Source organism: Rhincodon typus, chromosome 20, assembly GCF_021869965.1.
Source record: "Rhincodon typus isolate 14 chromosome 20, sRhiTyp1.1, whole genome shotgun sequence".
In the NCBI taxonomy this organism is placed as follows: Eukaryota; Metazoa; Chordata; class Chondrichthyes; order Orectolobiformes; family Rhincodontidae; genus Rhincodon; species Rhincodon typus.
In genome coordinates this window covers 4601685-4625101 of record NC_063351.1, presented here as the reverse complement: position 1 = coordinate 4625101, position 23417 = coordinate 4601685, and the positions used below count along the sequence as shown (strand labels likewise).

The window sequence follows — 23417 nt, the reverse complement described above, 5'->3', positions numbered from 1 at the left end:
AATAAATTTAAGGTTTATTAAGTGATGTATTTCAGATTAGATATTAAACTGAGGCCCAAATCTAATCTGATGTATGCAAAAGATTCCACTGTAGGGCAGTTCTCCTTGGTGTTCTGGCTAATACTGATCCTCATGACCATCATCTTTAAAGGCATATTATCTGATGATTATCCCAGATAATTTCATTTTGTGAGAACTTGCTATTTGAAAATTGGCTGCAGTGTGTTCTACACCAATTGTTAATCTTCCAAATTACTTAAATGGCTGTAAGTGCTGTAAGGGAGCTGTATAAATTCAAAAGGTGTCACTTGCTTTGCTCCTGAGCTTGTAGATTTCTGTTATCTGTGAACCAATACAAATGAGCATTGACAGGTCATTTGGCTGTAGAAGCCATCACAATTGAAAACATTCTCTAAGTGTCCAGGTAATGAAGCCTTTGTGTAACGTGCCATTGACCAGAAATTGAACCTGTGACTTTATGGTTTTGCTGCACACAGCATCTTCACATTAAACCCTTGGAGGAGCACAGTTTAATTCAAAGATGGCATCAATAATTATACATTTATGGTAGTCTGAACCATAATGTATAACCAGCCGTCTAATGAATATCTGCAACTAAGTGATTTGCTAGTTATATTACACTTAGAACAATAAAGACTTCTCCTAGTTCTCCTAGTGAGAAGAATGTGTTGCTTAGTCGGTGTTTAACATTAAAATCAACAGACTGCCACAATGCAATTACCTCAGTAAAAATCTCAAGCCCTACAGAACTGTATTCCTGGATCTCTGGCCCCATGTGCATCTCTACTGAATTTGCCTCTGTTTTGAAACCGTTTGGGCCCTGGTCTCCAGAAGCATCTTTGTTACTCTCTTGTAAGACTGTTTTTTTGCAAAATATCATTACAAAGTGACTGCGGTGCAAACTACTTAAATATTTGTGGAGTGGTTAGAGATGTTGCGAGATTATGAAATATGTGATTTCGATATGTTCTTGCTTTCCTCAAAATTTGCATTTTTAAACAAGCGTTGAGAGGCTCCTTCTTTGCCTCACTTTTTCTGTTATGGTTCCGTGAAGACTTAGAATGTTAGAAAGTATTTGTAGAAATGCAAGTTGTTGTCAGTACAGTTTATTGTGTTCTACTTGACTCATGTCAGCAGCTTGGAAACTGTGACTCCAGAGCTGTTGCTGGTCCAGTGTTTGGAACTGCAATGTCACATTCTGGGTTTTTATCAATCATCCAAGTGCAATGCCGAGGATTGTTTAAAATTGTAAAATAAACAACAGTTTAGTTACCTGCCAGGAAGCCTTTCTAAATTTAGGCTGAAGTCTTCTAATAATCTTTAGTGCCACATGGTGGAGCTCCTAAACTATTACACACACAAACTGATCTGAGGAGCTTCGATAATATCCAGTCGTAGTTAACAAAGCGCGACTAATTTTTTTTGTATGATTATGTATCCCATTATTAAGTTGTGGGGAGCAGGATGCTAAAATTACTTTTTGTAACAGTCTGTATATTTACCGTCTGGATGAAACAATGAAAGTGCTGTTATCCCATTCTCTGAAACAGTTGGGTTTAATTTGCTCCCAAATTGGAATGATGCTGTTGATTTTTTTTTTTTTGCTGTTTGCTTGCTTGCTGCCAGATCGAGGGAAGATAGACTGGGATCCGAAACAGGTTTGCCGGTTGTACATGTTGTCATTGCATCTAGGAGAGCAGACCTCCTGAGAGGTTGACTAGGAACAGGGTGGTTCTCCTGGAAATCCTGACCTTTGGGTGAAAGGATGAAGAGGCATGAGAAGGGCCAAGATGGGACCGATGTCCCAACCAGGAGTGCAGAAATGGTGACAACACCACCACCCCCTCCCCCTTGCCTCCCCCACCTCACCCTCAGTCTCCAGCTTATTATTTCTTATCCCTGTGGTTGACCAGAGTATAAGACTGGGACACAGTGTGGCGGCAGCTCTCTATCAATAAGTGTGTTGTGAGGATAGTATCAAATTGAAAGAACAAAGCACAATGCGCAAAGATTCATGATAAGATGGAAGATTGGGAAAATTTTAAAAAGCAACAAAAAATGAGCAAAAAAATGGGAGGAAAAAAAATGAGAGGATAAACTAGCAAGTGATATTGAAACTGACTCTAAAAACTTCAAATATATAAAATTGAAGAGAAAGTCCAAAGTGAACAAAGGCCCTTTATAGAATGAGGCTGGAGAAATAACAGAGAAATAACAGCCAGGAAATGGCAGAGATGTTGAATAAATACTTTGCATCGGTCTTCAAGGTGAAAAATATTAATACCATTCCAAAAATGCTTAAATCAAAAGGGAGAGAGGAAATACATCCAATAACTATCATGTGCAAAAAAGCACAAGGGAAGCTAATGTTCCCTGGACCTGATGGGCTGCATCCTGGGCTATTAAAGTAAATAGCTTCAGAGGTAGTGGATGCACTGGTAGTAATCTCCCAGGAATCCTGACATTTTGGAAAAGTCCCAGAGGATTGGGAAAATGCAATGTAACACCTTTGCATAAAAAGGGAAGGAGACAAAAAAAAAAGTTAACTATAGGCTAGGTAGCTTAAGGTCTGCCATTGGAGAAATGTTAGAGTCTATTATAAATGATGTAATAGCAGAACATTTAAAAATATATAATCAAGCAGAGTCAGCATGGATTCATGAAGGGGATGTCATGCCACACAAATTGGTACCTCTTCAAAGAATTCTAATAAATCAGGAGAGATCAAGAGGAAGTAGTAGGTGTAATGTATTTGGATTTCTGGAAGGTGTTTATTGAGGTATTGTGCATTAGGCTACTTAATCAAATAAGAACCCTTGGTGGTGGGTTTGTATATTAGCATGAATAGAGCTAATTAATGTAAGACAGAGTGGAATAAGGGAGGCATTTTCAGGATAGCAGCCTGTAACTAATGAGATGCGACAGGGATCAGAGCTGAGGCAACAATTATTTACCACAAATTTCTCAAATTCCTCTGTATCCTCCTGACAACTCACTTTTGCAGTCTGTGTCCTCAGCTAATTTGAACATGTTGCATTTAGTTGCCTCATCTAAACAATTAATATATATTGTGAATAGCTGGATCCGAATACTGATTCCTGTGGTACCCCATGAGTCATTGCCTGCCACTCGGGGACTGCATTTTTTTCTACTGTTTCCTGGTCAATCAGTTCTGTAACGGTGTAAGTATACTATGCTCAAACCCATGCTCTTTACTTTTACATGCAAATATCTTGTGTGGACCTTCTGAAAATCCAAGTAAACCACATCCACTGGCTCATCTTATCAACTCTAGTTACATCATCATAGTTATAGTAAATTTTGTCAGGCATGATTTCTCTTAAGTCCTTGCTGATTCTTCTGATTCTCTCACTGTTTTCCAAGTGTTCTGCTTTTTAATCTTTAATTATGGACTCTAGCATTTTCCCCACGACTGATGTCTGGCTAACTGCTAACTGCTTTTTCTCTGCCTCCTTTTTTGAATAGTGATTTGATTTGATTTATTATTGTCATATGTATTGAGATTCAGTGAAAAGTACTGTTTTGCGTGCTATTCAGGCAAATCGTACATTACATAAGTTCACCAGGGTAGTAGAAAGAATGCAGAATCTAGTGTTACAGCTACAGAGAAGGTGTAAAGAAAGATCAACTTTCACATATGAGAGGTCCGTTCAAAAGTCTGATGACAGCAGACACTAAGCTGTTAATGAACCTGTTGGTATGTATTTTCAAAGTTTTGTATATTCTGCGCAATGGAAGAGGGTGGAAGAGAGTATAACTGGAGTGGGAGGGGTCTTTGATTATGTTGGTTGCTTTCCCAGGACAGCAGGAAATATCGATGGACTCCATGCTTGGAAGGCTGGTTTGCGTGATGGTCTGGGCTATGTTCACAACTCTCTTTAATTTCTTGTGGTTTTGGGCAGAATATTTGCCATACCAAGCTGTGATGCATTTACTAAAATTGCTCAAAGTCATTGTGAACATGCCGAATTTCCTTAGCCTTTTGAGGATGTAGAGGCATTGGTGTGCTTTCTTGACCATAGCATCGACGTGGATGGACCAGGACAGATTGTTGGTTATATTTACTCTTAGGAACTTGAAGCTCTCGACCGTACAATTTGGATGGGAAGAAAGCAGGCATGGTTTGTGGATGACACCAAAATGGTATAGTGGACATTGAAGAAGGTGTTCTAAGATCACAAAGAGATCTTGATCATATTGGTCAATGGGCTGAGAATTGGCAGATGGAGTTTAATTTGGATAAATGTGAGGTATTGCATTTGGTAAAACAAACAAAGGCAGTTCTTATACAAGTAATGGTAAGGGCCCCGGATAGTGTTGTAGAACAGAGAGAACTAGGAGTTCAGGTACATAATTCTTTGTCTAGCAGTCATGCAAATTTCAGAGTGGTTAAGAAGGCATACTTGCCTTCATTGCTCAGATCTTTGAGTATAGGAATTGTGGTGTCATGTTGAGATTGTATAAGATGTTGGTGAGGCCTCTTCTGGAGCACTATGCAGTTTCTGGTTGCTCTGCTATATGAAGGACATTGTTAAATTGGAGAGGGTTCAGAAAAGATTTACCGAGATGTTACCAGGAATGGAGGGTTTGAGTTATGAAAATAGGTGAGACTTTTTTCACTTGAGGTTAAGGGGTGACCTAATAGAGGTTTATAAAATCATGAGGGGCATAGATAAGGTGAATAATAAGGATCTTTCCCCTAGAGTGAGGGTGTTTAAAACTAGGGGGCATATTTTTGAGGTGAGAGAATAAAGTCTTAAAAAGGTCACGAGGGGCAAATTTTTCAATGTAGTGGTTCGTGTGTGTGGAATGAACTGCCAGAGGAGTGGTGGATGCAGGTACAGTTACAACATTTTAAAAGACATTTGGATAAGTACATGACTAGGTAAGGTTTGGAGGGATATGGGCTAAATGCAGGCAAGTGGGACTAGTTTAGTTTGGGAACATGGTTGGCGTGGACCATTTGGACTGAAGGGGTCTATTTACATGCTGTATGATTCTATGATTCTAAAGAATTGGATCATGGAAGTGAATGTATTACCATCATGTTTGCAGATGGCACAAAAATCGTTCGGATAGTAATTTGTGAGGATGACACCTAGCCTACAGAAGGGCAGAGATGGGTTATGTAGGTGGGCAAAAGCTCGGTGGATAGGATATAATGTGGGAAAATGTAGAGTGATGCACTTTGGCAGTAAGAATAGAGGATCTGAATATTATTTGAATGGAGAAAGACTGCCGAAAGCTTCAGCACAATCGCATTTGCAGGTCCTCGTGCATGATTCAAAGGTGTAGATTTGGCATATAACTTCATTAGACTGTGAGGAAAGCAAACAGAATGTTGGCCTTTCTTTCAAAGGGTGTAAAGAGGTGTAAAAATAGGGTAGTCTTGACAACACCATGCAAGACTGTGAACAGTTTTGCTTCTTTTATCTAAGGAGAGATGCGTGAGTTGACAATGTTCCAGAGAAGGTTTACTAGGCTAACCTGCGTTTGGAGGGATTTTCATATGAGGAGAGGTTGAACAGGTTGGGTCTGTGCTCATTGGAGTCCTGTAAATGAGATGGGTCCTTATGGCAACATGCACGATTCTTAAGGGACTTGACAGGGTAGATGTGGAAAAGCTTTTTTCCCCTTGTTGAAAAATCTAGAACCAGCGGATACAAAGTTGGAGTAAGAGTTTATTCACTTAAGACATTGATGTTGAGAATTTTTTCCTCTGAGGGTAGTGAATCTGTGGAATTCTTTACCATGAGAGGCTATTAGAGGGTGAGTTGTTAATTATATTTAAAACTGAGCTAGACAATTTTTAAAATCAGTAACAGAATCAAGGGTTATAGGTTAAGAGACAGGAAAGTGGAGTTGCGGATTATCGGATCACCAATGATCACATTGAATGATAGAATAGACTTCATAGGCTGAACGACCTGCTTTCCTGTTCTTTGTGTTTTATGGTAATCTTTGCTCAACATAGAGCAATTGAGAAAAACAAGCCAGTTGCCACATCACATGGGATTATAGAAGATAAAAGCCAGAGGATCAAGGTGAGGCAGAGCAGAGTGGATCTGAATTCAGAGGCACAGCTCCAGATGTGAGGTCAGGGTTCAAAATGTGGAATAGGATTGGCTGCTCAGGGAGCAGGTTGAGTGAATACTGTCTGGAGGGAAACATTGTGTAAGGTACTTATTTTTGTGGTTTGTAGTCTGCTAGGAATTGAGTGCAAGAGTTAGAAATCTGATTTTGGGTGAGTAATGGGTAAGGTTGTGTAATTGGTTCCTCGTTTGTTGTTTGTATTTGATGTGGTTCACAATGGCAGGAGAACATGGCTCCATGGAATGCTCCTCCTGCAAAATGTGGGAAATCAGGGACACTTCCAGTTGCCATGGTGAATACGTTGCAGGAACAGGTGTTCAGCTGCAGCCTCCGATTTGTCACATGGAGCAGGTGGACTCACTATGGAGTATCCATAAGGCTGAGGATGTCATGGATAGCACATTTAGTGAGCTGGTCACACCACAAGTAATGACTAGTTAGGCAGAAAAGCATTGAAGACAAGTAAGCGTAGGCAGGCAGTGCAAGAGTTCCCTGTGACTATTCTCGTCTCAAGCAGGTATACCATTTTGGGTAGTGTTGGGAGGGGCTGTGGTCTCTCAGGAAAGCAGTAGCAACAGCCAGATCAATAGCACCACGATTGGCACTGTTATACAGCAGGGAAAGTCGTAGGGTAGACGAGCAGTAGTGATAGGAGTCTGTAGTTGTGGGCACAGATAGGTGTTTCTGTGGCTGCAAGCAAGACTGCAGGATGATGTATTGCCTCCTTGGTACCAGGGTCAAGGATGTCTTTGAGTGAGCACTGGTTATTCTGAAGAGCAAGGGTGATCAGCCAGAGGTGGTGGTCCATTTTGGTTCTAACGACATTGGCAGAAAGAGAGGTGAGGCACTGTAAAGGGAATTTAGGGAAGTAGTTAGGAAGTTGAAACGCAGGATCTCTAGGGTTGTAATCTCGGGATTAGTTCCTGTGCCATGAGCTAGTGAGGCCTGAAATATGAAGATAATACAGTTGAATGAGTGGCTGAACAGCTAGTGTAGGAGGGAGGATTTCAGATATCTGGATCGTTGGGATCTCTTTCAGGCAGGTGAGGGCGCCAATATCCTTGAGAGGTTTGCTGGTGCTATTCCGGAGAATTTAAACTATTGTGGCAGGGGGCTGGGAACCAGAGTAATAGGTCCGTATATGGAGTGACAGAGGAGAAGATAGAGGTATAGGCAGGGCAATGTTAACGAACACAGCGGGATCGATGGTCTCAAGAGTATCTATTTTACTACAAGGAGTATAACAGGTAAGGCAGAAGAGCTTAGAGCCTGGATTAGTACATGGACTACATTGTGGTCAGAAATGTGGTTGAGAGAAGGGCAGGACATTCCAGGTCAACATGCCAGGGTTGAGGTGTTTCAGGCGCGTTGGGAGGAGTGTAAAAGGGTTGAGGGAAGTTGCTTACTGATGAAGGAGAATGTCACAGCTGTGACAAAGAGAGGACATCTTGAAGGGCTCATCCAGCAAAGCAATGTGGGTAGAATTTAGGAATAAGAAAGGTGCAGACACTATGATGGGGTTATACTATAGGTCTCCCAATAGTTAGGGGAAATAAAGAAACAGGAATATTAGCAGATCATGGAAAGATGCAAAAAAAGCAGTTGTTTTAATGGGTGATTTTAACTTCCCCAATATTAACTGGGACTGCCTTAGTGCCAGGGGCTTAGATGGGGCAGAATCTGTTTGGTGAATCCAGGAGGGTTTCTCGAAACAATATGTAGATATTCTAACTGGGAAGGATCCATATTAGACCTTATATTGGGGAATGAGCCTGACCAAGTGATTGAAGTTTCAGTGGGGGAGCATTTTAGGAACAGTGATCATAATTCTGAAAATTTTAAGATAGTTATAGATAAGGATAAGATTGGTCCTCAGCTAAAAGTGCTAAATTGGAGGAAGGCTATTTACAACAGTATTAGGCAGGAACTGCAGAAATTAGATTGGGGGAAGCTGTTTGAGAGTAAATCCATATGTGGAAGTCTTTTAAAGGCCAGTTAATCAGCATTCAGGACTAGCATGTTTTTGTGAGGATGACAAAATTTGAGAACTTTAGGTGACAAGAGATGTTGGAAGTTTAGTTAAAAAGAGAAAGGAACCATATGTAAAGTTTAGGAAACAAATCAAACATGACCATTGAGTATTAAGGAAGCAGAAAAGAACTTAAACAAGAAAGTTTGAGGGCTAGAAAGGGCCATGAAATGTCCTTGGAAGTAGGATTAAGGAGAATCTGAAGGCAATTAACGCACATATACTAAGAGCCAGAGGGTAACTAGGGAAAGAGCTGGAGAAAGTGGATCATGTCCTTAGTGGGTACTTTGCATCAGTATTCGCCAAGGAGAAGGAAATGGATGATGGTAAGTTTAAAGAGGGGTATGTTGATATTCTTGGGCATGTTGATATTAAGGAGGAACAGGTGTGCTTGGGTGTCTTGAAAAACATTATGGTAAATAAGTCCCCAGAGCCTGATGAGATACTGAAGCAGGCAAAGAAGGTGATTGCTGGGGCCTTGGCAAAGATCTTTGTAACCTCTTTATCCACAGGCAAGGTCTGAAGACTGGAAAATAGCTGATGTTGTTTGTTTATTTGTTTAAGAAGGGCAACAGGGATAATCCAGGAAGTTATACGCTGGTGAGCCTTACATCAGTGGTGGGGAAATTATTGGAGAAGATTCTTAGGGACACAATTTACACACATTTGGAAACTATGGACTTATTAGGGATAGCCAGCATGTCTCTATGTGGGGGAGGTCTTGTGTCTCAAATTTGTTTTTTGAGGAAATTATGAAGATGATTGATGATGGCAGCACAATGGATGTTGTCCACATGTACTTTAAGAAAGCATTACCAGGATGCCTGGATTGGATCACGTTAGTTATAAGTGGAAGTTGGACAAACATGGATTGCTTTTGCTATAGTGTCAGAAGCTGGGGCGTAACCTGACAAAAGTATGTAAAAGAGAGGCACGGATAGGGTGAATAATCGGAATTTTTCCCAGGGTGGAAATCTCAATTACCAGGGGCATAGGCTTAAGGTGAGAGGTAGAAAATTTAAATGCTTGAAAATTTTTTCAGAGGGTGATAGGTGCCTGGCATGTGCTGCAGGGGAGGTGGTACAAGCAGATACGATAGCAAATTTAAGAGGGCTTTAGGCAAAAACATGAACAAGCAGGGACGAGAAGGCTACCAACCATATACAGGCAAATGGGATTAATTTAGAATGGCATCATGGCTGACACAGATGTAGTGGGCTGACGGGCATGTTCCTGTGCTGTACTGTTTGTTCTATGTTACGTTATGTTTTGTTGATTTTTGGTTTATAAATAACATGTATTTAATGCTTATGTCAGTCATAAACTTGTAGACGTTTACAGCACAGAAGGAGGCCATCATTGTCTGAGCCCATCAACAAAGATCTGACTACACGAATCCCATTTTCTAGATCTTGGCACATAAATCTGGAAGCTGTAACAGTGCAAGTGAATCTCTAAAAGCTGCTTAAATGTTATAAGAGATTCCAACTCAACTACGCTTTTGAGCAGTGAATGTCAGACTCAACTGTTAGCCTTCGGTCTCCTACATGAAGCCTACTCCTCTAATATGGAAAAAGTACCTTCCTAGGTCCCTTACCTGCACTCTTCATAATCTTTTTACACTTCTATCAGGTCCCTTTTCAACCCTCACTGCTCCAAGGAAAACAGACTGCCCAATCTCTCCTCTTAAATGAAACTTGCCAGCCCCAGCAGTATCCTGGTAACTCTCGTCTGCACCCTTTCTAGTGTGATTACATTCTCTCTATAATGTGGTGACCAAATTTGCACGCAGTACTCCAGTTGTGGCCTAACCAGTGTTTTATACAGTTCCAGCATAACCTCCCTTCTATGCCTTGGCTAATAAAGGCAAGAATTCCATATTCTTTCTTAGTCACCTTATGTACTTGACCTGTTACCTTCAATATCTGTGGATATGAATACCAAAAGCCCTCTGATCTTCAGTACTTTCCATTGTCTTACCGTCATAGTGTCATTCCTTGCCTTGTTAGCCCTTCCCAAGTGCATTACCTCACACTTTTCCAGGTTGAATTCCATTTGCTACTGTTCTGCCCATCTGACCATTGATATCCTCCCGCAGTTTACAGCTTACCTCCTCGCTCTTACCACGCGATCAATCTTCATGTCATTTGTGAACTTCTTGATCATAGCCTGTACCCAGCACCGGGCCCTGTGGAACACCATTGGAAACAGACGTCCAGTCACAGAAATATCTCTGTATCATCACCCTCTGCTTCCTGCCTGTCATTCAGTTTTGGATTCAATGTGCCACTTTGCCTTGGATCAGATGGGCTCTTACTTTTCTTGACCAGTCTTCCATGAAGGACCTTATCAAAAGCCTTGCTAAAGTCCATCTAAATACATTATCGTCATCAGCACTCCTGGATACTTCCTCAAAACGTTTGATCAAATTTGTCAAGTAAGACCCTCCCTTAACAAGTCTGTGATGACTATCCTGGTTAATCCATGTCAGTCCAAATATTGATATATTCTATCCCTCTGAATTCTTTCTAATAACTACCTTATCACCAAGGTTAAACTGACTGGCCTGTAATTTCCTGGTCTATACCCCGCTTCCTTTTTTAATAATGGGCATGTTAGCTTTCCCCCTGTCCTTTGGGCCTCAGCTGTGGCTAGAGAGGATTTGAAAATTACTGCCCGACCCTTGATATCTCCTCCCTTGACTCACTCAACAGCCTTGGATACATCTCCTCCAGGCCTGTGTATTTATCTACTTCTGAGGCTTTTAAACCTGTCACTACTTCCTTTCCCTTTTAATATCATCTTATAATATTTCACACCCTGATCACAGAATTGTGTTTAAAGGAGGAGAGGGAAGTAGGAAGGCAGAAGGAGGGAATTTCTGAGAGTGGGTCCCAGGGACGTATAGACATGATTGTCAAGATCTGAGTGGAACTAGTGGGGAGGATTCAGAAGGCTGGAGTTGGAGGAATGGTTTGTTGGGGGAAGAAAATTGTACAGCTGGAGGAACTTACTGAAAGAGGGATGGGCAATGCTGTGGAAGGATGAGAATTTTAATTTGCTTGCATTGGAGGGCCAGGAGTCAATGTATTTCAGTAACCACAGGGACAGTGGATGAAAGAGAAATGTGGGCAAGAAAATTCACAGTTCTATAAAAATAAGTAAATTAGATTGATAGGAAGGGCATGTTGTAGAACATACTCAATGGAATGCGTACTCAAATACTTTTGAGTGTATATCACTCTAGTACCTTAGACGGAGGAGGTTGGTTTAGCTTTTTTGGCTAGAAGGCTAATTTGCAGTACAGAGTGATGTGAACAGCATGGGTTCAATTCCTGCACCAGCTGAAGTGCTGTGAGGACTCTCCTTTTCAACCTCGCCCCTCACCTGAGGGGTGATGAGCCTCAGGTTAAACCACCACCAGTCATCTCTCTCCAATGAGAGAGCTGCCCAATGGTCTGGTAGGACTATGGCAACTTCATCTTACTTGATATCAGAGGTTATGTGTGATTTTGCTTCCCTTTTTCAAGGAATAACTATGTCTGAAACATATAAGGTAGAAAAAGAAGAAATTGCATTCGCATAAAGCACCTTTCAATGCCTCAGGACATCCCGAAACATTTTACAGGCAATTACGTGCTTTTGAAGTGTTTTAACAATGGAAACGCTGCAGCCAGTTGGTGCACAAGGAGAACCCACAAACGACTCCCAGATAATCTGTTGTCAAAGGATGAATATTGGCCAGGGCATAGAGCAGAATTTCCCTGCTCCCCTTTGAAATAATGTAATGGGATCTTTTACATCGACAGGGCACATAGTGCCTTTGCCTGATGTCTCATTGAAAGATGATGCCTTTCACTGTGTAGCACTTCATTGTGTGTCAGCCTGGAATTTGACTTCAAGTCTCTGGTGTAGGAGTTGACCCAAGATCCTTTGCCAGAGGTGAGACTGCTACCAAGTGAGCCCATCAATGATTTTAACCGATGAAAGGTTAGAATGCTTGATCTAAGGTTCAGGCAGATGTAGTTGGTTTTCTGTTGTATCAAATGGCGTGATTTGAATGATTTGAACAAGTTGTTGTTTGACGTCAAGTGTCATGGACAGTTATACAAGAGCGTTTCTATTTAAATGATATACAGAACTCTGTAAACCTGTGCGTGTCTTGCCATTCCAGGAGTTTCTCCATGTAATGTGATTGGGCGTCTTCTTTTATTTTGACATATAATTCTACTCTCTCTTTCTCTCCAATCTAACCCCAAGGTCAGGAAGACGCAAAACAATGGCAGCATTCCTGTTATTTGCAGGGGTTGCCTGCATAAGCACCATGTTCTTGCCTAGGCATTTAGGTAAGAAGACCTTAAAAAAAATTTCCCTGTTCATGATAAATATAACATTAAATTGATCTGTTTCTCTTTAGACCGTTGCTAATGGATTTTTTGCTGAGTACCTACCTGATCTATAAGGTATTATTGTGCAACATTGAAAAGTTGTTATTATCTGAAACAAAAACAAAGTACAGGAGAAATGCAGCAGGTCTGGCACCATCTGTGGAGAGAAAACAATGAACATTTTGAGTCCACTAAACCCTTGCCGAAACTGAAAGCAGTTTGCATGTAGTGGTTTATGTGCTGATGATGAGGAGTGGGGGGCTGAGTCAATTTGATGGAGATGGTGTCCAGAGAGAGAGGGAGAGAAAGAGAGAGGGAGAAGCAGACTAAGGGATTGCTGCTGGTAAGCCAGGAGAGAGACAAAACTGCTGAATGGGTGCTAACGGGAAGTATGAACAGTTGAAAGTGGATTGTCTGTGTTGGGAGCAACCCATACAGAACAGGACCTGGGGTGTGGGGATGGGTAACAAATATGGAAGGAGATATTCATGCTCTGAAATTGTTAAACTCAATGTTGTGTGCTGAGGCCTGTAAGGTACCTGGGTGGAAGATGGAGGTGTTGTTCTTCCAGCTTGCATCGAACTTTGCTGGACAACTGCACCAGGCTTGATGCTGAAATGTTGGCATGGGAAGGTGATGGTGTTTTGAAGTGGCAGGCAACTGGAAACTCATTTTTACGAACAGCGCAGAGATGTTTCACGAAGCAGTCACCCAGTCTGCCCAATGTAGAGGAGACCATTGTTTACATGCTGTCATGTGTCGAACATAAGAACAAGAGCAAAACATTTGGCTCTTGAGCCAATTGGCCATTCAATTATACTATGACTCATTTGTTACCTAACTCTGTATAGCCTGCCTTTACCCCATAATCTAAAGATGTATTTTTTTTTCTTAGCAGGCCTTGACATGGGATTCTTGCTGAATGTCACTTCATTAGCACTGTGTGGAAAGTTAGCTGTCAGTGCTGCCTTTAATATTGTCTATGTCTTTACTGCAGAGCTTTACCCAACTGTGATCAGGTAAATACAATTCTATTATGGTGACAACACAAGTTTAGCTTTTTTTCCGTTGTTACTTGAAAAGAGAAACTTGCATTTATGTAGTCCCTTTCATACATGAATCTGATGTTTTGGAGCATTGTTTCGCTAAAACAGAAATTTAAACAGCAACCACCCTGAGCACACTAATTCCACTGAGAATCCTTTTCAGCTGATACTACAAAGTACATTTGACCTTCTTGCTGAGGAATTGTTGAGGTAACCAGGCTCTCCTGAGGAAATGAGACTAGTTGCATAACTGATAGTTGCAAAAATGAAACTCTTGTTTTCACAAGCATTTTTGCCTGGTTTCCTATGAGCAATTTTTCAAACAATAATTCCTGTAAATCAGGTTTCACTGAGAGATTTCTTTTTTGAAGCCTGATTCATCCAGATTATTCAATTTCTTGGGTTGACCAGCCCATCTTTAAAGTTTCTTCATGTGTATTTTTTTGGGGAAGGACTGATAAAAGAATTGAATGATGCCAGACTGAGACTGCAGCAATTCAGGAGGTGTCAGTATAAGTATTGTAAGTACATTGAGACCATGAAGAGGGAATTTAAGAGTTGCTGCAGTGAGAGGCATTCTCATTTTGAAGTACTGAAAATCCACTTTGCGATTTAATGTGTTTGTTGTTGGACGTAGTTTAGCTCACTTCTAGTTCAATTTAGAAGTCAATGTCGAGATGTCTGAAACATGGCACAGGTATCTGCGTGTGGTCAGAAACATGAATTACTGATCAGATTTCTATCATGTGAAATTCTGAAGACACAAAATTGATGTCTTGCCCTCTAGGCTATGAGATTTTGGCACCTGGGGGTGGCAGTGCCTTCTACTATCTGATGTGCAATTGGTTCGTGAATGTTATAGAGTTTGACGTTCAAACCTGTTCTGATCTGATTTGGTTTCTTTCACACAGGAATGCTGGATTGGGAATCTGCTCAATGTCATGTAGAGTTGGTGGGATTCTGGCACCATTTGTTCCATCGCTGGTTAGTTTTAACTTTTCTATATATGCAGAAGCCTCCTTGGACCTGCTCAGTGGCACTTCAGAATATGGGTGTTCAATCAGTCATACGAAACTCCTTTTGAAGTAAATAGACCCATGCTGTTGTGTCTAATCCTGGTTCCCATACTTTTGGGAGGATGTCAGGGCTGGAAGGATGGTGCAGGAGAGATTTACTAGAATGCCATCAGGGATGCAGTATTTCAGAAAATTGGAAAGACTATTGACAAGTTGACACCAAGGTGATTGAAGTATGATTTGATAGAAGTGTTGGACTTTAATAGCATAGATAAGGAAAAAACGTTTCCACCACTGACGAATTGATAATGAGGAGACACTGACAAGAGAAACAAAAGGCAGCATTAATTGCGTTCTCCTGAGAGTGGTTGAGATCCAAAATATGCTGCCTGGAAAGTGGAACCAGATCCCCTAGTAACTTTGAAAGGAGAAGTGGATAAATAGTGAGAAAGGAAAATTGTGCAGGGTTTTAAGAGAAAGCAAGGGGGATAAATTGGATAGCTCTTTCAAAGATTGCAGGCACAATGGGTCGAATAGCCTCCTGTAATTTTCCGTGATTCTGTTTTGGTGAAGGAGCAAGGATATGTATTGTGTTCACATTCATTTGTGACATAGACCTTGCATGAGGTGCACCACCTGATGCAGTTTTCTTGTTTACTAGAGATCTGTTAAAATCAGGACAAGTTAATTATTATGAAGTCTCAAGTGGTTTGAATTACTTGCTAACTGAAGTGAACTTTAAGCCCTTGAAATACTGAACGATTGAGAGCAGATTTAGTTTATTGTAATCACTTCCACTCAATGTTTAATTGTTTTTAAAAAAAAATGCTCAGTTCATGACCATGTTGTTCATTAATTAGGCTACCATGTCTGAAGGCCCTTTCTGCTCTCAACAATATGTCCCTGACTAGTGTTGTTTGGCAGGAATTTTCAATTAGTTGATAAAAGCTTGTGGTATATTAGTTCTGCAATTGTTATAGATTTCATTCTTACAGGAAAAATAATATTTATTTGTGATCTCCAGCTTAATTCATTTTGTAAAGATTTTTGTAACATCACTGATGCAATATTTCATTGTTGCACTGTTTGAAAAATGCCCCCTTTAAAGCATTAGCATCAGAATTACTTACATTTATATCTCACAAAGTGATCTGGTAAACAATACTGTTGCAGCTGCCACCTTCATCTTGAAGTAGGTGAGAACATTGTGTTAAAGCGGTAAACATCCATCTGGCAAGGGAACAAACCAGAGCCATTCTGTCTTCTGCAAAGGTTTATTCATGATAATTCTTCCAGCAGAAGTGAAGATTACATTGCCCTTTTACAGACCAACCCAACTGGGTGGAAGCTGGTTCCTACCATGATTTTTAATTAGAAATACCATGACACTCTTCCATGGCTGGTGGGAGTTGAAACTAGACCTTCTGGCCCAGAAGTTGGTACATTACCACTACATCACAAGACCCTGAGCTGGATCTTATAAATATTTTCAATCAGTCTATTCGGGCATGCTATGACATACCTCCATGGCATGTGGAATTCATATCCAACCTTCTGGCCCAGAGGTAGAGCCACTACCATTGCACTGCAAGACCATTACGTTTGTTTTTAATTAATCTTTTTGGACATGCTGTGACACACGTTGGGGACAGGGGCAATTGGGACATGAATTCGGACCTTGTGGACCAGTGGCAGGGACACTACCATTGCATCACACAGACCTCACCTTTCTTCAATTGGTGTCAACAGCTCTTAATCACAACGAGAGCTTGCATGTGTCCACACTCAGTTAATACACAGCATTTCCATATTAACACATTGCAGATGCCTAAGTTCAAATCCCACCTGCTCCAGAGATGTGTCATAACATGTTTGAACAAGTTGATTAAAAACATCTGTAATTGTCCAAAGTTATCTTGATTCGGGAACCATTCTGCTATTTAAGAAAGGTGACAAGCAGACCAGGAAATAACAGACTAAGTTGCATAACATCTGTTGTCAGGAAATTTCTACAGCTTGTAATTCAGGCTAGGGTGACTGAACATCCTGAAACTTTTCAGTTCATCAGAGAAAGCCAGCTTAGGTTTGTAAAGGGTAGGTCATGCCTAATAAATTTGATTAAATTATTTGAAGATATGGTCAAAGTAGTGGAAATCGTTGCTTGAGGATGTCAGTTATATGATTTGCACAAAACATTTGTTAAGTCTGTCCTCAGAAACTGCAAGCTGGCGTGAAAGCTCATGGAAGAGGGGGTAAGTTATTGACCTGTTTACCTATTTGGCTGAGCATCAGGAGACAGAGTAGGGATAATGGGCAGCAACAATCATTACACACTCTTGACTCATGGTATACTGCAGGGATCTATGTTGGGACCTCAAACAACTGTGTTCGTTAATGATTTAGATGTTGGGAAATTTGCTGATGGCACAGATTGTAAGCAATCTTGGTGAAAGCGTAAAATTACAAAGAAATTGATCGATTACGTAAGGGAATAAACGTGAAACAAATGTGAGGACATCAACTTTGAACCTAAAAAGAGTTGAACAGGGTTGAATGAGAAGCAGTGGAAGGTCAAAAGGGTTTTCATACACTGCTCTTTAAAATGTTATGATCATATGCAGAAAATAATTTTAAAAAGTTGAATGAATTCTTTCATATCTGGAGTGCTAGGATACAAGAATGTAGAAGTCATGTTTCAGTGTTATATATTATGCTGGGGTGGTCTGTATCTGGATTGCTGTGACATGAGAACTTGGAGCAGGAGTAGCTCAGATGGCCACTTGAATCTGAAGCCCTATATGTTGAAACATTTGAAAATAAGGGCAGGAGTAGGTCATTTGGCCCTTTCAGCCTGTTCCTGCATTCAATATGATGGTGAGTCAACCTACTCAGTACCCTATTCCCACTTTTGCCCCATACTGTTTGATTGCTTTACCCCTAAGAACTATACTTAGCTCCTTCTTGAGAACATTCAATGTTTGGCCTAAACCACTTTCTGTGGCAGAGAATTTCGCAGGCTCACCTCTCGTGAAGAATTTTTCTCCTCATCTCAGCCCTAAATGCATTGCCCTGAATCCTTAAACTATAATCCCTCGTTCTGGACTAATCAGTAATTGAGAACATTCTTCCTGCGTTTACCCTATCTAGTCCTATTACAATTTTATAGGTTTCGATGAGGTCCCCCACCTCATTCTTTTAAACTCCAGTGAACATAGTCCTAACTGATCCATGCTCTCTTCATACATCACTCCTGCCATCTCGGGAATCAGTTTGGTAAATGTGAGTGCAAGCATGGCTGATCTTCTGCCTAGACTTCGTTTTGCCACCGCCACCTTCCCATTATCCCTTTATTACTGAGGTATCAACGATCTATCACAGCCTGGAATATATCATAAATGATGGAGTATTAAGGAAAGTAAAATACTGCAGGGTGACTAGCCAAGGCCTTTTTCCCAGGGTAGGGGAGTCCAAAACTAGAGAGCATAGATTTAAGGAGCAAGGGGAAAGATGTATAAGGGAACTGAGGTGTAACTTTTTCACGCAGAGGGTGGTGCGTGTGTGAAACGAGCTGCCAGAGGAAGTGGTGGATGCTGGTACAACTACAACATTTAAAAGGCATTGAATGGGTACACAGATAGGAAGGGTTGAGAGGGATATGGGCCAAAAGCTTGCAAATTGGATGAGATGAATTTAGGATAACTGGTCGGCATGGATGAAGGGTCTGTTTCCATGCTCTGTGGCTGTGACTCTGAGATTCTGCAAATCTGAAATAAAAACAAAATGAAACTTGGCCAACCTGGCAGCATCTGTGGAGAGAGAAATAGTGTTAGTGTTTCAAGTTTGTTGTGACTTCTTCAGACTTGAAGCATTAACTTTGTTTCTTGCTGCACGAATGGTGCCAGACCTGTTGGGATTTATTCAGCACTTTCTGTTTTTATTGATGTATTAACAATCGCTGGATGGAAAATTCCAAATATTCACAACCCTCTGAGTAAATAAACTTCACCTCAACTCTGTCCTGAATGATTTGAGCTCTCGTCCTGTGCCTGTTCCTCTGTGTTTTAAATGCCCCAGCCAGTCTAAAATAACCCCTCAGTCTACTCTGTCAAGCCTGTTTAGAACCTTGTATGTTTTAATTAGATCACCCCTCATTCTTCTAAACACCAGAAATATAAACCAAATTTACTCAGTGTTTCATGACAATCATTTCATCACAGGAACCTAGTAAACCTTTACTGTACTACCTGCTAAGTAAGTACATTGTTAGACATGGAGACCAAAACTGTGCACAGTATTGAACGTGTGGTTTCACCAGAACTCTTCTTGTGAGGCTTCCTTATTCTTGTACTCTGATCTGTTAGCAATAAAGACCAACATGTCAGTTACTTTGTTACTTAGCTGCAGTACCTGCATGCTCATTTCCTCTTTTGTTCCTTCCATGACACCATACTCCACTCCCCAAGTACCAGTTCCATGCAATTTCAGGAATCATTGCACTTGCCCTGTTACCTTATCCCTTCTCACCATCCAAAGGCTCAAACTCTCCTTCCGTGTGGAACAATGCTTTACTTGTACTACAGTCAGTTCACAATATGTATTTGCTACTCTCTGTGGTTACCCTTGTATTGGGGAAACCACATGCAGGTTGATTAATTGCTTAGTGTTTCCCCTGACTCCCCTCTCAATTCCCCAGCCACATCCACTCCAACTCCCAGTCCACTCCAGAGAACCCTGTCAAATTCTTCCAAAAGGGTGGTAGGTGTTTGAAATCTTCCTCTTCAAATAGCAGTTTACGCCAGATCACTTGACAGTTCAAATGTTGAAATTGATGGATGGTAAAGATGGACATAAGACGTTTGATTGCGGATCACCCATGGTCTTACTGAAATGTAGTACAGAATGTTCCTATGTACCTGTCTTTCCTTAGTCATATCAGTTCAAACATGCATTGAGGTGAGGATTCTTGTTTTTCAGAAGTCGTTGAATCCATCAATGCCGTTCATAGTGTTTGGGATTGCTGGGATGTCAGGAGGTTTCCTGGGTCTCCTGCTTCCAGAAACATTAAATAAACCAATTGCAGAGTCCATAGAGGATCTTCACACTCCAGCCTACCAGAAGCTTGAAGACAAAAGGAAAAAAGTGAGTTTCATTTACATTTATGTTTCTTCTTATTATATTTTTCTAAGTAAATTCATAACTTGTGTTTCAACTTTCTTTTCTCACTGCTTCTGAATCTAATCGATTTAACCATCTTATTCTCGACACAGTGCAAAAGATTGTGGAATTTCAAATGCCAGACCATTCAGCAGTTATTGCGTTTCTGTGATGTTTTGTGATGGTGTAAGAAAGACTATACTGAAAGCTGACCTTTCCCATAAAGCTTATCCCACCTCTAAATCATCATTCATTATACCCACTTTTAAACAGTTTTGAGATGGTTAAAATTTAAAGTTGCAGGAACAATAATGAGGTCTGTTTTATAAGCTTTCAAATGTCATAAAAATCTTAGATTCCAACACTGGTGTGCCAATTAAGCAGTATAGTTTAATCATAGATGGTGGACTTGACGAGTATTAAAAATGCATATTTTTAGTGATAATTTTTTAAAACTATATTGCTAAAGCTGCACAGGTACCATTATTAAATATATCAATAAAAGGACATTATATTCTAAATAAAACAGAAATGGCTGGAGAAACTCAGCAGGTCTGACAGCACCTGTGGAGAGAAAGCAGAGTTAACATTTCAGGTCCAGTGACCCTTCCTCTGAAGATGTTTTGAAAAGCATTAAGGTAGGCAAGCCCCAGGACCTGATGGGGGATCTATCCCAGAATGCTGAGGGAGGCAGGTGAGGAAATTGCTGAGGCCTTATGCGAAATCTTTGTATCCTGCTTAGTCACAGGAGAGGCTCCAGAGGACTGGAGAATAGCCAACATTGTTCCTTTGTTTAAATAGGGCAACAGGGATGATCTGGGAAATGACAGACTGGTAAACCTTGCGTCAGTGGTAGGGAAATTATTGAAGATTTTTTGGGAATAGGATTTGCTCTCATTTGGAAAAATATGGATTTATTAGAGATAGGCAGCATGGGTTTGTGCAGGAAAGGTTGTTTCACATACTTGATCGAATCTTTTGAAGAAGTGACAAAGATGATTGATGAGGGCAGGACACTAGATGTTGCCCATATGAACTTCAGCAAGGCCTTTGTCAAGGTCCCTCATGTCAGGCTGACGCAAAAGATGAAGTTACATGGGATCCTTGGTGAACTGGTCTGCGTGATACAGAACAGGCTTGGTTTTAGAAGGCAGAATAGTGGTGGAAGGGTGTTTTTCTAGCTGGAGGTCTGTGACCAGTGGTGTTCCGCAGGAATCAGTGCTGGGACCCCTGTTGTTTGTAACATACATATTTAAAATGATTTTGTGGAAAATGTAGGCGGCCTAATTAGTATGTTTGTGGACAATGCAAAGATTGAGGGAGATGCAGATAGGAGGATTGCCAGAGGACATAGCAGGATATAGATAGGCTGGAGACGTTAATTGAAATCTGAATTTCTCCTCAATGTCAAAAGTCAATTGTTTACTGACATTTAAGGTAAAATTCAGTCTAAGTATTCATTCTGTTGTATGTTAGTTATTGGCATTCCCATTCTACAGCATGTATCCTGACTCACAGTAAATTCTGTTGACCTGTCACCACCCCTATGATTGTTGACGACCGATGGCTCCTAGTCCAGCAATGCCTCAATTTAAAATTTTCGTCCCTGTGTTCGGATCTGTCCATTGTGTTGCCCTTCAGTTACCTGTATCATCCAGCTTTCCTTTGAGATCTCTGTACGCCTCCAGTTGTGGCCACCTGCATTTCTGTGATTTACTTTGCTTCCCTGCTGATAGTCTTACCCACAATTCTTTATGCCTTGACCTCCAGGAATCTCTCCCTAACCCTCTCTAACCCTTCTAAGACCCTCCTTAAAGCCTACCTGTTGATGACCTGGATCGGTTAAGCTCATTTGGCTGGACTGTTGGTTTGAAATTCAATGTGATGCCAACAGTTTTGGTTCAATTCCCACTCTACCTGACATTACCACGAAGGATTCTCCTTCTCAACCTTTCCCCATGCCCGAGGTGTGGTGACCCTTTGATGCATCTTGGGTCATTTAACTACGTTAAAGATACTATATAAATGTAAGTTGTTGCAGTGAAAAGTAATCATTTTAAAAGGCCTATTCAGTTAGTGACTGAATTGTTTATGTTTTCCATTAATTTAACAGGGGGTTGAATCACAGGACATCACTCAGTCACGAAGATCAGAGGCTTAGCAAAACAGCACTCGTACTGGAAGGATAATCCACTTGGTGTAAGAAAAGTGCTCTCAGATGAGGACTGAGAGTTTCAAGGAGAAATTTTACAAGATTCTGGAAGAGGTTATATAAACTGTTCAGAGACTTTGAACTGGTACATTTTAAATGAGCTGGATCATCAAGATGACAGCATGCCAAGTGGTCAAGGAAAGACGTATTTAAGCTGAAGAAATACCTCAGTTATTCACTTCCCAACATTAATTCTCAGGAACTGAGAATTGCTATTGTTTACATTTCTACTTCTGCAGTTTTGCAAGTATTTGTTTCAAGTACAAAATTGCTGCATTATCTGAGGAATATGATCACTTACAAAAGATTTTGGTATTAGAATTTATTCACAAGCCTTCATTTGCATAAGACTTTTGAAGTTAAATTATGAGCCTTAACATGAAATGTAACTTTGAAGCTAGGGAAGCTTTAAGCTCCAATTTCTTTTTAATGTAACTTACATTATAATGTAGAGCGCTGAGTGATTTATATGTATTGGACATACGTACGTACATCCATACATACATACATCTCTGTAAAGATTTTCTATTTTGACACCTGTCACTTCTAAAAGGACCACTTTTTAAAAATCTACATTTTTCCATTTATTCTGAAATACTACAGTTTTGCGCTTCTGTATTAAGGAGCCCTACAGTGCTACAGCTTTGTAGTTCATAGAAAAATGTCTCTCGTTAGAATAACTTAATTTTGTAGGTGCAATATCTGTGTTGGCATTTTATCACTCCCTTACTGTTGGAATCTCAAAAGTTGTCCCTTCAAACGGACTGGATTGTGACGTCAAATTCTGATGCCTTTTTGTTCCAGGATTCACAAGAAAACTAAAAGATAAATCTTTAAACATTTAATTTTGATAGTTCAGATGAAATATTCAAGTATAATTTATCTCTCAACTCATCCATATTGGATGGCTGTTTGATAGCTTTCCATTGGATCCATTTAGGTTTGATTTATATTTTAGTAATATTGCTAATGGTTCTCATTTAATGTGCAATATTTATCATTGAAATGTGTGTTGCGTTTATTCTGCAGCATGTAACTGCACTTGAATGATACCACCTAGTAACAGGATGCTAATTGACTTCAGTGTTGCCTGTGACTTGTCCAAAGACATTTTGGTTCCTCTGCTCCCATTTCACTTGGCAGGTAGACAGAATGTAGGATTGGTCCATCAGTCAAGCAAAAAACACCTTAGAGAGAAAGGAAAGCTATTCTGTTTATGCACGTTTTGCCCATTATCCATTTCAGTTTCTCTTTGGAGATGTGCTGAGACCTAGTGACTAAACTGCCCCACATTCCAACTCTGTCACATACAGCCAGTGACCCGGCTCCCTCTGGCGGTTGGATCCAATGACCCGGCTCCCTGCCTCTGGGGGGGTGGATCCAGTGACCGGGCTCCCTGCCTCTGGCGGGTGGATCCAGTGACCCGGCTCCCTGCCT

The 23417-nt window shown here is 40.7% G+C and overlaps 1 protein-coding gene across 4 annotated transcripts in view; it reads left to right on the top strand.

Annotated features, from left to right (window-relative positions):
* Nucleotides 1-22820, top strand: part of slc22a15 (solute carrier family 22 member 15) — a 54828-nt gene extending 32008 nt beyond the window's left edge. For 3 of the 4 annotated variants that reach the window (XM_048608862.1, XM_048608859.1, XM_048608863.1), the window contains exons 8-12: nucleotides 12425-12510; nucleotides 13448-13571; nucleotides 14510-14582; nucleotides 19589-19753; nucleotides 21882-22820. In XM_048608862.1, coding sequence (XP_048464819.1) covers nucleotides 12425-12510; nucleotides 13448-13571; nucleotides 14510-14582; nucleotides 19589-19753; nucleotides 21882-21929 — 496 coding nt within the window. In that variant the 3' untranslated portion in view covers nucleotides 21930-22820. The remainder of the gene's footprint in view (nucleotides 1-12424; nucleotides 12511-13447; nucleotides 13572-14509; nucleotides 14583-19588; nucleotides 19754-21881) is intronic. The other variant, XM_048608861.1, reaches the window with a different exon arrangement.
* The last annotated feature ends 597 nt before the right edge of the window (nucleotides 22821-23417 follow it).